This window comes from Lampetra fluviatilis, chromosome 58 (genome assembly GCF_964198595.1).
Source record: "Lampetra fluviatilis chromosome 58, kcLamFluv1.1, whole genome shotgun sequence".
Classification (NCBI taxonomy): Eukaryota; Metazoa; Chordata; class Hyperoartia; order Petromyzontiformes; family Petromyzontidae; genus Lampetra; species Lampetra fluviatilis.
The window spans coordinates 7,825,071-7,840,579 of record NC_136332.1 but is presented as its reverse complement, the minus strand read 5'-3'; the positions used below and the strand labels follow the sequence as shown (position 1 = coordinate 7,840,579).

Sequence of the window (15,509 nt, the reverse complement as noted above, 5' to 3'; positions counted from 1 at the left end):
GCGTCGCTCACCTTGACAAAGTAGTCGGCAAAGCCTTTCTCCTTGGCCACGAACTGGTAGAGCTCCGTGGCATACTGGTCCTAGCCACCCACACAGAACACCAAGACAAAGATCCCCCGTGTAGCCTTAACAGACTGTCGGGGCAAGTGCTATTAGCGAGTACTTATGAAGGGCGGCACGGCACACGAGGGGGTGGGTAACCAGCACCACGCTCGGCCGCCTTTGTCTCCCCAGTGGCGATGTTTACACATCGCACCAGGTACTCGTTTGAGGCTGAATCGACCTAGGGGAGGCCCAGTACCGCTTCAAATAATCGTCACTGGTGGTGGCGTAGTAGTTAGCGCAGCACGGGGGACACAGAGGCAGAGAGAGAGACAGACAGAGAGACACAGACAGAGAGAGACATAGACACAGAGAGAGACACACAGAGAGACAGAGAGAGGAGGGAAGGCAAGTCACAAGCATCAGGCGCGGTTGGTGCGACCGGGCGAGCGCGCGGGAGACGACACGGCCGGAGGGGCTGGTGGGTAATGCTCGCGGCTCACGGCAACAGGGGCCTGGGTTCGCTTCCTCACCCAAGTGGCTTGCTGTGCGTGTGTCGGGGTGCGAACAGAGAGAAGCACATGGGGAGAGAGACATAGACACAGAGACACAGAGAGAGAGCACATGGGGAGAGAGACATAGACACAGAGACACAGAGAGAGAGCACATGGGGAGAGAGACATAGACACAGAGACACAGAGAGAGAGCACATGGGGAGAGAGACATAGACACAGAGACACAGAGAGAGAGCACATGGGGAGAGAGGCCTCAGGCTGTGTGGGGTCTCCCACTCCCCTCCTCGTCGTTACTTCCTCCTTGGACTCTCCGTTCCTCGCCCCTCCTCCACTCTGCGTCTACGCCTCTACACCGTGACTCTGTGTGTGCTGAGTGGCACCCTGCTACTCACCTACTCACTCACCTACTCACTCACCTACTCACTCAACTACTTACTCACCTACTCCCTCACACACCCACCTACTCACTCACCCACTCAGGGTCCCCATCTTGTTCTCTGTGTCTACGCCTCTACACCGTGACTCTGTGTGTGTTGAGTGGCACCCTACTACTCACTACTACTACTACTCATCACCTACCCTACGACCTGGGGCTGTGGCGGTGAGGGGGGGGGGCAGCACTTCAAGGAGGGTGGCGGTGCGCACGAGGGAGGGGGGGGGTCAAGGTTCGCGTGGCGAGCCGGCAGGCCGTAACCACTGGGGCGGACTTTGTACCGGGAGCGGCCTCCGCACGAGCGCTCAGTACGGCGGCAGCCGGCGTCTGTGAGACACAGCGGCGGCAGTAGCAGCAGCAGCAGCAGTAGCAACAGCGGCAGCAGCAGCGGCAGAGCAGCAGCAGTGGTAGCAGTAGCAGCAGTAGCAGCAGCAGCAGTAGCAGCAGCAGCGGCGGCAGCAGCAGCAGCAGTGGTAGCAGCAGCAGTAGCAGCAGCAGCAGTAGCAGCAGCAGCAGTAGCAGCAGCAGTAGCAGCAGCAGCAGCGGCGGCAGCAGCAGCAGCAGCAGCAGCGGCGGCGGCAGCAGTAGCAGCAGCAGCAGCGGCGGCTGCAGCAGCGGCGTCGTCGCCTCCCTGCGTGACGATACAGACTTGTGCCGCACAGGGACAGCTGCCACTGGGGGTGCCCCCTAGAGCAGACCGAACAGCAGCAACGACGCCCCCTCCCCCCCGCCTACTGTGAAACTACCACGTGAGGCTGTGAGGCAGCAGCAGCAGCAGCAGCGTCGTGATTGCGCTGTGCCACACAGCGCCAGCTGTAGGGGAGCAGGGGGGAGGGAGAGGGGGGAGCTAGGGCAGGAGGCGCCGCTAGAGGGATGCCAGCTGGTGGGACAACTTGCCGAGCCCCGTGGCCCCTGCTGAAGAGCTTCACAGCTCATCGGATTCCTCCTCGACTCGAAATACGGACGCTGACGGGCGGATTGCGAGCGGGCGAGAGAAGCTACGGGCGAGAGGGGAGGGAGGGGAGCGAGGGGAAGGCCCCTCCCCACCTCCTCCCCTCCCTCCCCCTCGGGGAAGGCCCTGGAGTCGTGCCCCCCCTCCGTGACGCGGGGCACGGTGCTGCTGCCGGGGGAGGGTGCGGCACCTTCATGATCTCCACTTTGTTCTCCTCCTCCTCCATCTCCTCGCGCAGCGCCTCCAGCTTGCTGGGCGTCATGGCCCCCACGTTGCCCTGCAGCACCTTGGAGGCCTGCTGGTACCTGCAGGGAGAGAGGGGGGGGGCAGGGGGGGAGAGGGGGAGAGGGGGAGGGAGGAATGGGGAAGGAGAGGAAGGGAGAAGTCCGTCAATCATGCCCGCACGTGCACACTCGCGCACACAAAGACAAAGATCCCCCATATAGCCTGTTGGGGCAAGAACTGTCGGCGAGCACCAATGAAGGCCGGCACAGCACACGAGGGGGTGGGGGGGGGGGGGGCAACACCACTCTGAGATGTCTCCCCAGTGGCGATGTTGACTACGCACCACGCCAGGAAGAACCGGTGGGGACATTCACAGTCCAGGACTGGCTCAGATGTCTGTCATTGATACTGAACGTGATTGGGAATCGAACTCGGGCTGCCGGGTTCATAGTGCAGCGCGCCAAGGGCGACGTTACTGCTCCCAACGCGCACACAAGCACACACACGCACACACACGTACACACGCACACACACGCACACACAAGCACGCACACACACGTACACACGCACACACACAAGCACCCACACGCACACACACGCACACACACGCACACACAAGCACACACACGCACACACGCACACACAAGCACACACGCACACACACACGCACACAAGCACACACGCACACAAGCACACACACGCACGCACACACACACACACACGCACACACAAGCACACACACGCACACACAAGCACACACACGCACACACACGTACACACGCACAAGCACACACACGCAACAACACGTACACACGCACACACACGCACACACAAGCACACACACGCACACACACGCACACAAGCACACACACACAAGCACACACGCGCGCACACACGAACACACACGCGCACGCACGCACACAAGCACACACGCGCGCACACACACACGCGCGCGCACACATGCACGCACACACGCGCACACGCACACGCACACACATGCACGCACACGCGCACACACACGCACACGCGCACACGCGCGCATGCACACACACACGCACGCGCGCGTGGATGCGGGTGGCGTGTCGCTGGGTCCCACCTGGACTTGGCGCCCTCCATGTCCAGCACCATCTTGCTGAGGTGTTTCCTCTGCTTCTGGATGTTGGGGATGTGCTCCTGCGGGGTCAGAGGGCACGGGGGGGGGAGAGGAGGGGGCTCAGAGGCGCACAGCAGCCGGCGCCATCGCGGGTTCCAGTCCCAACCACAGCGTTTACACCGCGGGGGGGGGTCTCACAGACTCACACAGAGACCCATAGACTCACACAGAGACCCATAGACTCACACAGAGACTCATAGACTCACACAGACCCCATAGACTCACACAGAGACCCATAGACTCACACAGAGACCCATAGACCCCCATAGAGACCCATAGTGGTAGAGACGGTGGAAACCTTTCCATTAAATCCGTGGGGGTCTGTGGCGGGTGCATGGGGGTACACATAGGGGTCAGGGAAGGTCCGTGGGGGGGGGGGGGGTCCACAGGGGTCCGTGGGGATCTCTGGGGATCTCTGGGGGTCGGTGAAGGTCCTCAGGAGCCGGTAGGGAACCGTGGGGGGGGGTCTTGAGGGGTTCCCTGGGTAGTCGGTGGGGGTTCATGGGAGTCTGTGGGTAGTCGGTGAGGGTTCACGGGAGTCCGAGGGGCTGTATATGGGGGTGGTCTGTGAGGGGGTCCACGGGGGTCCGTGGGTAGACGGTGAGGGGGGGCGGGGGGTCCATTGAGGGGGGTTGGTGGGGATCCATGGGAGTCCGTGGGGGTACTGTACACGGGGGTGGGTTCGTGGGGGGTCCGTGGGGGAGGGAGGGAGGGACGGGGGGAGGGGGAGGGGGGGAGGGAGGGTGGTGGGGGCCATCACCTCGGCTAGGAGGTTGATGGGCTCCAGCACGTTGGTCTCCACGCTGCCCTCCATGTTGCACACTTCCATCGCCAGGTTCAGCTGCGCCTCCCCGCACTGCTGCAGCACCTTGCTGTGGGACGCAGCAGCAGCGGTAGGAGAAGCAGCAACGACAGCAGCAGCAGCATTAGAAGCAGCAGTAACAGCAGTAGCCGCACAAACAGCAGTAGCCGCACACATAGCAGTAGCAGCAGTAGCAGCAGTAGCAGCAGCAGCGGCGGCGGCGGCAGCAGCAGCGGCAGCAGCAGCAGTAGCAGCAGCAGCAGTAGCAGCAGCAGTAGCAGCAGCAGTAGCAGCAGACACCTCGACTGGGGCTCCGCTGACATGGCGCGCCGTCTGTGTTGGCGGCGGAAACGGCTCTCCTGCCGACTCGGTGATTTTAACGTTTCCGATGAACAGTTATTTCGGTGAACAGTTAGTTTCCGTGGAAGGAATAAAACAAACTCGTGAGCCGAGGGACGGCTGCAATTGCTTCCCCTGCGGCAGAGGTCGCAAACGGGTTTTGATTCCTTACCCGTACCCGGCCGCACCAGGGTCGCAAATTCCAGCTCTGAGAACGTTAGCACAGAGCGGGTTGACTGCTGCGGGGCAGAGGTCACAACCGGGTACCCGACACCCGTACCCTACCCAATACCCGGCTACCCGTACCCGGCCGGGTACGGGTACCCGTTCCCTACCCGTACCCTACCCGAAATGAGTGACAAACGTTTATTCACCAGTGACTCACGGCCTACCCGTACCCGTACCCAGCCACACCAGGGTCGCAAACGGGTACCCGTACGCGTACCCGGCCGGGTACGGGTAGCCGGGTATCGGGTAGGGTACGGGTGTCGGGTACCCGGTTGTGACCTCTGCCCCGCAGCAGTCAACCCGCTCTGTGCTAACGTTCTCAGAGCTGGAATTCACCCCCAAATTAAGCGCGGAACAACATTTTTGACGTGACAGGGTTTTTTGTGCAACCATTGGTGACTGGGCCAAGAGCCTCAACTTCACTGCACTTGAGAACTCCGGTTTAATCACTGCTCAGTCTGTGTCAGTCCATGGGTCTCTACGTGAGTCAATGGGTCTGTGTGCGAGGGTATGGGTCTCTATGGGAGTCTATATGTCTCTATCAGTCTATGGGTCTCTGTGCGAGTCTATGGGTATCTGTGCGAGTCTATGGGTCTGTGTGTGAGCCTATGGGTCTCTGTGTGAGTCTATGGGTCTCTGTGCGAGTCTGTGTCTCTGTGTGAGTCTATGGGTCTCTGTGTGAGTCTATGGGTCTCTGTGTGAGTCTATGGGTCTCTATGTGAGTCTGTGGGTCTCTGTGTGAGTCTATGGGTCTCTATGTGAGTCTATGGGTCTCTGTGTGAGTCTATGGGTCTCTATGTGAGTCTGTGGGTCTCTGTGTGAGTCTATGGGTCTCAATGTCAACTGGGCTTAGACCATCAACTCAGTGCTCTTGAGAACCCAGTTCACGCTAGGGCAGGACCACGCCCCCTCCCCCGCCCCCACCCCCCTCCCCCTGCCCCACCCCCCTCCTCCATGAAACGTGAATTCTGCCTCTAACTTTAGCTCCGGTAAATGTTTAACGTTTCTCATTTTTTATTTTTCCGCTTGCGGGCGACTCGGGGAAGGATTTGGCATACTCCTACGGTGATGACATCACGGGGCCCTAGAGGTCACGGGTGGAGGGGAGTGGAGAGGGCTCGCGTACGAAGGGCGTGAGCGAGCGTGAGCGCGAGCGAGCTCGTGTGTGCGTGTGTGTGCGCGTGTGTGCGTAGTGCATGTCGGTTGTGTGTGTGTGCGTGTGTGTGTGCGTGTGTGTGTGTGCGGAGCGGTAGCGTCGCGGTTAGCGCTGCATTGCGCTACGAACCCGGTGACCCGAGTTCGATTCCCCGCTCACGGCCGACACCAATGACGATTATCCAACAGTCTGTTAAGGCTATACGGGGGATAGTAGCTGTGTGTGTGTAGGTGTGTGTGTGTAGCTGTGTGTGTGTAGCTGTGTGTGTGTAGCTGTGTGTGTGTGTAGCTGTGTGTGTGTAGCTGTGTGTGTGTAGGTGTGTGTGTGTGTAGCTGTGTGTGTGTAGCTGTGTGTGTGTAGGTGTGTGTGTGTAGCTGTGTGTGTGTAGGTGTGTGTGTGTAGCTGTGTGTGTGTGTAGCTGTGTGTGTAGCTGTGTGTGTGTAGCTGTGTGTGTAGCTGTGTGTGTAGCTGTGTGTGTGTAGCTGTGTGTGTGTGTAGCTGTGTGTGTGTAGCTGTGTGTGTAGCTGTGTGTGTGTAGCTGTGTGTGTGTGTAGCTGTGTGTGTAGCTGTGTCTGTGTGTAGCTGTGTGTGTGTAGCTGTGTGTGTGTAGCTGTGTGTGTAGCTGTGTGTGTGTGTAGCTGTGTCTGTGTGTAGCTGTGTGTGTAGCTGTGTGTGTAGCTGTGTGTGTAGCTGTGTGTGTAGCTGTGTGTGTGTAGCTACGTGTGTGCGTGCGGGCTCACCCAAAGGGCATGTCCTCGAGTGTGCGGTAGCTGTGTGTGTGTGTGTGTAGCTGTGTGTGTGTGTAGCTGTGTGTGTAGCTGTGTGTGTGTGTAGCTGTGTGTGTGTAGCTGTGTGTGTAGCTGTGTGTGTGTAGCTGTGTGTGTGTAGCTGTGTGTGTAGCTGTGTGTGTGTAGCTACGTGTGTGCGTGCGGGCTCACCCAAAGGGCATGTCCTCGAGTGTGCGGTAGCTGTGTGTGTGTGTAGCTGTGTGTGTGTAGCTGTGTGTGTGTAGCTGTGTGTGTGTGTAGCTGTGTGTGTAGCTGTGTGTGTGTGTAGCTGTGTGTGTGTGTAGCTGTGTGTGTGTAGCTGTGTGTGTAGCTGTGTGTGTAGCTGTGTGTGTGTAGCTACGTGTGTGCGTGCGGGCTCACCCAAAGGGCATGTCCTCGAGTGTGCGGTAGCTGTGTGTGTGTGTGTGTAGCTGTGTGTGTGTGTAGCTGTGTGTGTAGCTGTGTGTGTGTAGCTACGTGTGTGCGTGCGGGCTCACCCAAAGGGCATGTCCTCGAGTGTGCGGTAGCTGTCCGACAGACCCACGGCGAGCACCGCCACCGGCACCCTCTTCTGTACCGCACACACGTACACACGCACACACGTGTTAACACGCGCACACACGTGTTAACACACACACACGTGTTAACACACACGCGTTAACACATGCACACACGCGTTAACACACACACGTTAACATACACGCACGTTCACACACACACGCGTTAACACACACGGCACACACACGTTAACATACACGCACGTTCACACACACATGCGCGTTAACACACACGCGTTAACACATGCACACACGCGTTAACACACACACACACACACACGTTAACATACACGCACGTTCACACACACACGCGTTAACACATGCACACACGCGTTAACACACACACACGTTAACATACACGCACGTTCACACACACACGCGCGTTAACACACACACACGCGTCAACACACACGGCACACACGCGTTAACACACACGCGCGTTCACACACACACGCGCGTTCACACACACACACACGCGTTAACACACGACATAACAACAACACGCGCCATTTGCCACTAAGTGCCAGTGACGTCACCACGGTGTCTGTGCCAGGCCAGGTGCACTTTGAGACCACGTGAACATGCAGCAAAGACAAAGAACCCCCATAAAGCCTTCACGGACTTTGTGGGGCAAGTGCTGTTAGCGAGTAGCAGCACCTGTGAAGGCCGGCACAGCACACGAGGGGTTGGGTGGCCAGCACCACGCCCGGCCGCCTTTGTCTCCCCAGTGGCGATGTTTACACACCGCACCGGGTACTCATTTGAGGCTTAGTCGACCTAGGGGAGGCCCAGGACCAATAATCGTCACTGGTGTTGGTGGCCGTGAGCAGGAATCGAACTCTGGTCGGCCGGTTCGTAGCGCAGCGTAGCGCTAAACGCTGCACCACCGCTCCCCACACACCCCACACACACGCACACACCCAGGCATGCAGAGGCACGTACAGGCATGCCACAACGCCTGTTGAACCAGCAAGGGCTCACACACAGGCAGATATATACACAGACACATCGATAAACAACTGCTTACAAACGACACGATATCACAGCAGCTCTGACTCAGCCACTCACGCAGACGCTCACGCGCAAAGACGAAGATCCCCCGTATAGCCTTTCACAGACTGCTGGGGCAAGTGCTGCCACCCACTCCGCCGTGTGCCGTGCCGGCCTTCATAGGCGCTACTCGCTAACAGCACTTGCCCCAACAGCCTATCAAAGGCAATACGGGGGATCTTTGTCTTTGTGCGAGGGGCGGTAGTGTGGCCCGCTCTCTACACGCAGCAGAGGGCAGCCCTGTCCCAGCCGCTCTGCCGCGTGCGAGTGATGCTCGCCTTGTGACAGTCAGACCGATTCGTTTTCCATTCTCAGTGCCGGAAATTCCCCAAATTAAATGCAGAACCAAATGTAACGTGATTATTTTTTGTGTACAGTCATCGGTGAATGGGCTTAGACTATCAGCTCACAGCTCTGTGTGAGTCTATGGGTCTCTGTGTGAGTCTAAGGGTCTCTGTGTGAGCCAATGGGTCTCTGTGTGAGTCATTGGGTCTCCGTATGAGTCTACAGTGTAAGGCTGCAGGCCTGTTGATGGCTATGGGTCTCCATGTGAGTCTACAGGGTCAAGGCTGTAGGCCGACCTAAGGCTATGGGTCTCCATGTGAGTCTACAGGGTTAAGGCTGTAGGCCTACCTAAGGCTATGGGTCTTCATGTGAGTCTACAGGGTTAAGGCTGTAGGCCTACCTAAGGCTATGGGTCTCCATGTGAGTCTACAGGGTTAAGGCTGTAGGCCTACCTAAGGCTATGGGTCTTCATGTGAGTCTACAGGGTTAAGGCTGTAGGCCTACCTAAGGCTATGGGTCTCCGTGTGAGTCTACAGGGTTAAGGCTGTAGGCCTACCTAAGGCTATGGGTCTCCATGTGAGTCTACAGGGTTAAGGCTGTAGGCCTACCTAAGGCTATGGGTCTTCATGTGAGTCTACAGGGTTAAGGCTGTAGGCCTACCTAAGGCTATGGGTCTCCGTGTGAGTCTACAGGGTTAAGGCTGTAGGCCTACCTAAGGCTATGGGTCTCCATGTGAGTCTACAGGGTTAAGGCTGTAGGCCTACCTAAGGCTATGGGTCTCCATGTGAGTCTACAGGGTTAAGGCTGTAGGCCTACCTAAGGCTATGAGTTCTCCATGTGAGTCTACAGGGTTAAGGCTGTAGGCCTACCTAAGGCTATGAGTTCTCCATGTGAGTCTACAGGGTTAAGGCTGTAGGCCTACCTAAGGCTATGAGTTCTCCATGTGAGTCTACAGGGTCAAGGCTGTAGGCCTACCTAAGGCTATGAGTTCTCCATGTGAGTCTACAGGGTTAAGGCTGTAGGCCTACCTAAGGCTATGGGTCTCCATGTGAGTCTACAGGGTTAAGGCTGTAGGCCTACCTAAGGCTATGGGTCTCCATGTGAGTCTACAGGGTTAAGGCTGTAGGCCTACCTAAGGCTATGGGTCTTCATGTGAGTCTACAGGGTCAAGGCTGTAGCCCCCCTGAAGGTTCTGGGCATCTCCGCGTGTGGAGGTGGAGGCGGCATTCACCAATCTCTTGTCGAGGTCGAGCCCCGGGGTTCCGTGGAGGCAGCTGCTGAGCTTCTTGTGCGCGTGGTGGAACACCATCTTGAGGCTCTCCAGCCTCTTCTCCACCTACGCAGGCACACAGACAAAGGTCCCCCGCGTAGCCTTTAACAGACTGTTGGGGCAAGTGCCGTTAGCGAGCAGCAGCAATTCGTAAGGCAAGCACGGCACACGAGGAGGTGGGTGGCCAGCACCACGGAAGGCCGCCTTTGTCTCCCCAGTGGCGATGTTTACACACCGCACCAGGTACTCATTTGAGGCTGAGCCGACCTAGGGGAGGCCCAGGACCGGTTCAGATAATCGTCACATGGTGTTGTCGGCCGTGAGCGGGAATCGAACTCGGGTCTACGGGTTCGTAGCGCAGCGTAGCGCTAACCGCTACACCACCGCTCCCCACTACTTATAGCATCAAAGACAAAGATCCCCCATGTAGCCTTAACAGACTGTTGAGGCAAGTGCTGTTAGCGAGCACCTATGAAGGCCAGCACGGCGCACGAGGGGGTGGGTGGCCAGCACCACGCCCACCCGGCCGCCTTTGTCCGCCCAGCGGCGATGTTTACACACCGCACCAGGTACTCATTTGAGGCTGAGTCGACCTAGGGGAGGCCCAAGACCGGTTCAGATAATCGCCACTGGTGTTGCCCGTGAGCGAGAATCGAACTTAGACCGCTGGGTTTGTAGTGCAGCGCGCCTACTGCTACACTACCACATACACACGAAGACACGCACGCACTCACAGTCAAGTCAAAGTCATTTCCTGCTCAAATGAATATTTACACAGTGACACACAGACACAGAGCGACACAGTCAGTTAGAAACTCAGAGTGACATAAGCACACAGACTGTCAGATAGAGACACAAAGACAAAGATCCCCCATGTAGCATTAACAAAATGTTGGGGCAAGTGCTGTTAGCGAGCACCTATGAAGGCCTGCACGGCACACGAGGGGGTGGGTGGCCAGCACCACGCCCGGCCGCCTTTGTCTCCCCAGTGCCGATGTTTACACATCGCACCAGATACTCGTTTTAGGCTGAGTCTACCTAGGAGATGCCCATGACTGGTTCAGATAATCTTCACTGGTGTTGGCCGTGACTCACAGAGAGAGACCCACAGACTCACACAGATACCCATAGACTCACATGGAGACCCACAGACTCACACAGGGACCCACAGACTCACACAGAGACCCACAGAGACCCACAGATGCACACGGAGACCCACAGACTCACACAGAGACCCACAGAGACCCACAGATGCACACAGAGACCCATAGACTCACACAGAGACCAATAGACTCACACAGAGACCCACAGACTCACACAGAGACCCACAGACTCACACAGAGACCCACAGACTCACACAGAGTCCCACAGACTCACGCAGATACCCACAGACTCACACAGAGACCCACAGACTCACACAGAGACCCACAGACTCACACAGATACCCACAGACTCACACAGAGTCCCACAGACTCACACAGAGACCCACAGACTCACACAGATACCCACAGACTCACACAGAGACCCACAGACTCACACAGAGACCCACAGACTCACACAGATACCCACAGACTCACACAGAGTCCCACAGACTCACACAGAGACCCACAGACTCACACAGAGACCCACAGACTCACACAGAGACCCACAGACTCACACAGAGACCCACAGACTCACACAGAGACCCACAGACTCACACAGAGACCCACAGACTCACACAGAGACCCACAGACTCACACAGATACCCACAGACTCACACAGAGTCCCACAGACTCACACAGAGACCCACAAACTCACACAGAGACCCACAGACTCACACAGAGACTGGCAGACTCACACAGAGACCCACAGACTCACACAGAGACCCACAGACTCACACAGAGACCCACAGACTCACACAGAGACCCACAGACTCACACAGAGACCCACAGACTCACACAGATACCCACAGACTCACACAGAGTCCCACAGACTCACACAGAGACCCACAGACTCACACAGAGACCCACAGACTCACACAGAGACTTGCAGACTCTCTGTGTACACATATACAACTTAGAGATGAATCTAAAATCAGTCATTTCCTGCTCAACTGGGAACTGAACACTTGTGCCGGGCCGGCAGCGGAAATGAAACATTCATAGCCAAGCCACTGTTAACTTCTCCACAAAGCGGTACTCATTTTAACGACCCCCCGCCCAGAGATGATGGGCTGAGTCATCAGCACCCCTCCACTCCCCCGCCAAGATTTGACCACGCGACCTTCCACAGAAGGGGACTCTGTTTCGTGTATTGTACTGTACTGTACTTCAAGTGAGTGACTTGTGGTGTCGTTTGTAAGATTTGGCAAATTTGGACGGTGATCTGAGTTTGTGATGATGGGGGATGGTGGGTGATGGTGGGTGATGGTGTGGGTGGTGATGGTGTGTGGTGATGGTGTGTGTGTGGTGATGGTGTGTGTGTGGTGATGGTGTGTGTGTGGTGATGGTGTGTGTGTGGTGATGGTGTGTGTGTGGTGATGGTGTGTGTGTTGATGAACCCTACCTTGAGGAGTTCATCGCTAAGGACCTCTGTCTTCTCAGTCCTGGACACGCACACACAAAGACAAACATCCCCCATGTAGCCTTAAACAGACTGTTGGGGCAAGTGCTGTTAGCGAGCGGCACCTGTGAAGGCCGGCACCACACCCGACCGACTTTGTCTCCCCAGTGGCGATGTTTACACACCGCACCAGGTACTCATTTGAGGCTGAGTCGACCTAGGGGAGGCCCAGGACCGATTCAGATAATCGTCACCACCGGTGTTTGCCGTGAGCGGGAATCGAACCCGGGTCGCCAGGTTCGTAGCGCAGCGCGCTAACCGCTACACTCCCGCTCCCCCCATATACACAAACACGTACACACACACGTACACACATATACACACATATACACACATACGTACACACACATACACACACATACATACACACACATACACACACGTACACACAGGTACACACACACATGTACACACGCACAGGCTGAAAAGCATCAATACTGTCGTAAAAACCGGAATATGTGGCGCTGTACGGATCGTAAAGCCCACCCGGCCTGCACACTCACGCACGGCCAGGCAGTCGGACCACACGCGCCACATCCAGCCAAACACCTTCTCACTTCCTCTGCCCTGGACCCCATTCACTCGGGGACACGGAGTCCAGCACCACCAGCACCACCAGTGCCGACAACGCCGACAGCGCCGACAGCGCCGACAGCGCCGACAGCGCCGCCAGCGCCGACAGCGCCTGCTGTTAGAGCCCCACAGCAAGCAAGCCCCTCTCGCAGTCGCCCGTCCTGGCAACCAGGAACCCGGGCAGCAGCTATAGAAGAGTGGTAAGGAGGCACCTGAACCGTCGGTGAGTGAGCGGTGCCACTCCCGAGCGGTGGATCATCGGTCACCCTGACTGCTGAGTGGACGAGTGAGTGGGTGGGCGGGTGAGCGACTGGGTCGGTGAATGAGCGAGTGACTGGGCGAGTGACTGGGCGAGTGACTGGGTGAGTGACCGGGTGAGTGACTGGGCGAGTGAGTGGGTGAGTGAGTGGGCGAGTGACTGGGCGAGTGAATGACTATGTGAGTCAGTGGGTGGATGAATGAGTGAGAGGGTAAATGAGTGGGTGAATGAATGAGTGACTGGGAAAGTGACAGGCTGAGTGACAGGTTGAGTGAGTGGGCGAGTGACTGGGTGAGTGACTGCGTGAGTCAGTGGGTGGATGAATGAGTGAGAGGGTAAATGTATGGGTGAATGAATGAGTGACTGGGTAAGTGACAGGCTGAGTGACAGGTTGGATGAGTGACAGGTTGAGTGAGTGAGTGAGCGGGTGGCTGCGGAGACTCGGCAAGTGCTGGATCATCAGCAAGCCACCACCCGACACGGCCAATTCGTAAGGTCTGTCACGTAAACGGAACGTGTCGTTACGAGTACAGCACACCGTTGTGTTGCAGAGCCAATCAACAACATTTACAATCTACTAATGGGCTGTGTCGGGTGGTGGTGGGTTTACCGACACAACATTTATATATTGACACGCTCTAACCCCAAAAACCCACAATATCACAGATGATATTGGTCGCGAAAGCCGACGTGTTAAACAAGAGACCCCGTTGTTCGGTGTTCACGAAGGATTTGGCAAGGAGGGGAAAACCCACGGCTTGCTTAGCCGCACGAGGAACGCAGCTGTTCCAGCTCCGACGGGGACCGCTGTGCCAAGCGGATTCGTGGCTTCGCTGTGACTGAGAAGACCATTGTTGGATGTGATGCCGAGGTCAGAGCAGGTGGGGCTGCTGGAGGGGAGGAGGTGCCGGGGAAGAGCGAGTATCGGAGTGAGTGGCCCTGCGGTCACCCCACTCCCATGCTTCTCCCTTGGAAGCAAAGGCAAAGATCACTTGTACAGCCTTCACAGACTGTTGGGGCAACTGCTGCTAGCGAGCGGCACCTACGAAGGCCGGGTGGTGTGGCCAGCACCGGTGGCGATGTTTACTACACACCGCAAAATGTACTCATTTACGGCTGAGTCGACCTAAGGGAGGCCCAGGACAAGTTCAGATATTGGTGGCCGTGAGCGGGAATCAAACCCGGGTCGCCAGGTTCATAGTGCAGCGTAGCGCTAACCGCTACACCACCGCTCCCCACGCACACACCCAACATCGCCCAGGCAGGCTCACAATGGCAGGATGCTGGTGGATATATTCCCATGATGCTTTGGGAGAGGCACTATCCCATGATGCTCTGGGAGAGGCACTATCCCATGATGCTCTGGGAGAGGCACTATCCCATGATGCTCTGGGGGGGCACTATCCCATGATGCTCTGGGAGAGGCACTATCCCATGATGCTCTGGGAGAGGCACTATCCCATGATGCTCTTGGGAGAGGCACTATCCCATGATGCTCTGGGAGAAGCACTACCCCATGATGCTCTGGGAGAGGCACTATCCCATGATGCTCTTGGGAGAGGCACTATCCCATGATGCTCTGGGAGAGGCACTATCCCATGATGCTCTGGGAGAGGCACTATCCCATGATGCTCTGGGAGAGGCACTATCCCATGATGCTCTGGGAGAGGCACTATCCCATGATGCTCTGGGAGAGGCACTATCCCATGATGCTCTGGGAGAGACACTATCCCACGATGCTCTGGGGGGGGCAGTATCCCATGATGCTCTTGGGAGAGGCACTACCCATGATGCTTTGGGAGAGGCACTATCCCATGATGCTCTGGGAGAGGCACTATCCCATGATGCTCTTGGGAGAGGCACTATCCCATGATGCTCTTGGGAGAGGCACTACCCATGATGCTTTGGGAGAGGCACTATCCCATGATGCTCTGGGAGAGGCACTATCCCATGATGCAGCAGCCTGACTGCCACCACCACCACGTGCTGCGTCCAGCTGCTTCCGGTGCCTCTCACACGGTCGCACCCCCCCCCGTTCAAACCGCAGTGGCATAAAAACTTCTATTTTGGGGGGGGGGATGGTGGGAGGGGAGGATGGTTGGGGGAGGGGGGCGGTGGCAGGGCAAGGGGGTGGGGGCGGGGGAGTTGACCCATCCCATCAGCATTTACACCACCGCTGGAACGAGCTGCTCGCAAACGAAAAGTCGCGAAGTCAAATCCTGATTGGGGGGTGGGAAGGGGGGGGGGGTGACTAAGCCCATCATCCCCCCGTCCAGGGGGTGGGTCGATAAGAAAAATGCGC

The 15,509-nt window shown here is 57.3% G+C and overlaps 1 protein-coding gene across 1 annotated transcript in view; it reads right to left on the bottom strand.

The window, feature by feature from the left end:
* The window catches only part of LOC144950483 (rho GTPase-activating protein 44-like), a 63,154-nt gene that overhangs the window by 24,570 nt on the left and 23,075 nt on the right, over nucleotides 1-15,509 (bottom strand). Inside the window, 7 exon segments of the mRNA XM_078880614.1 lie at nucleotides 12-80; nucleotides 2,133-2,247; nucleotides 3,264-3,340; nucleotides 4,081-4,192; nucleotides 7,110-7,183; nucleotides 9,736-9,840; nucleotides 12,319-12,358. Of these exon segments, the coding sequence (XP_078736740.1) occupies nucleotides 12-80; nucleotides 2,133-2,247; nucleotides 3,264-3,340; nucleotides 4,081-4,192; nucleotides 7,110-7,183; nucleotides 9,736-9,840; nucleotides 12,319-12,358 (592 nt within the window).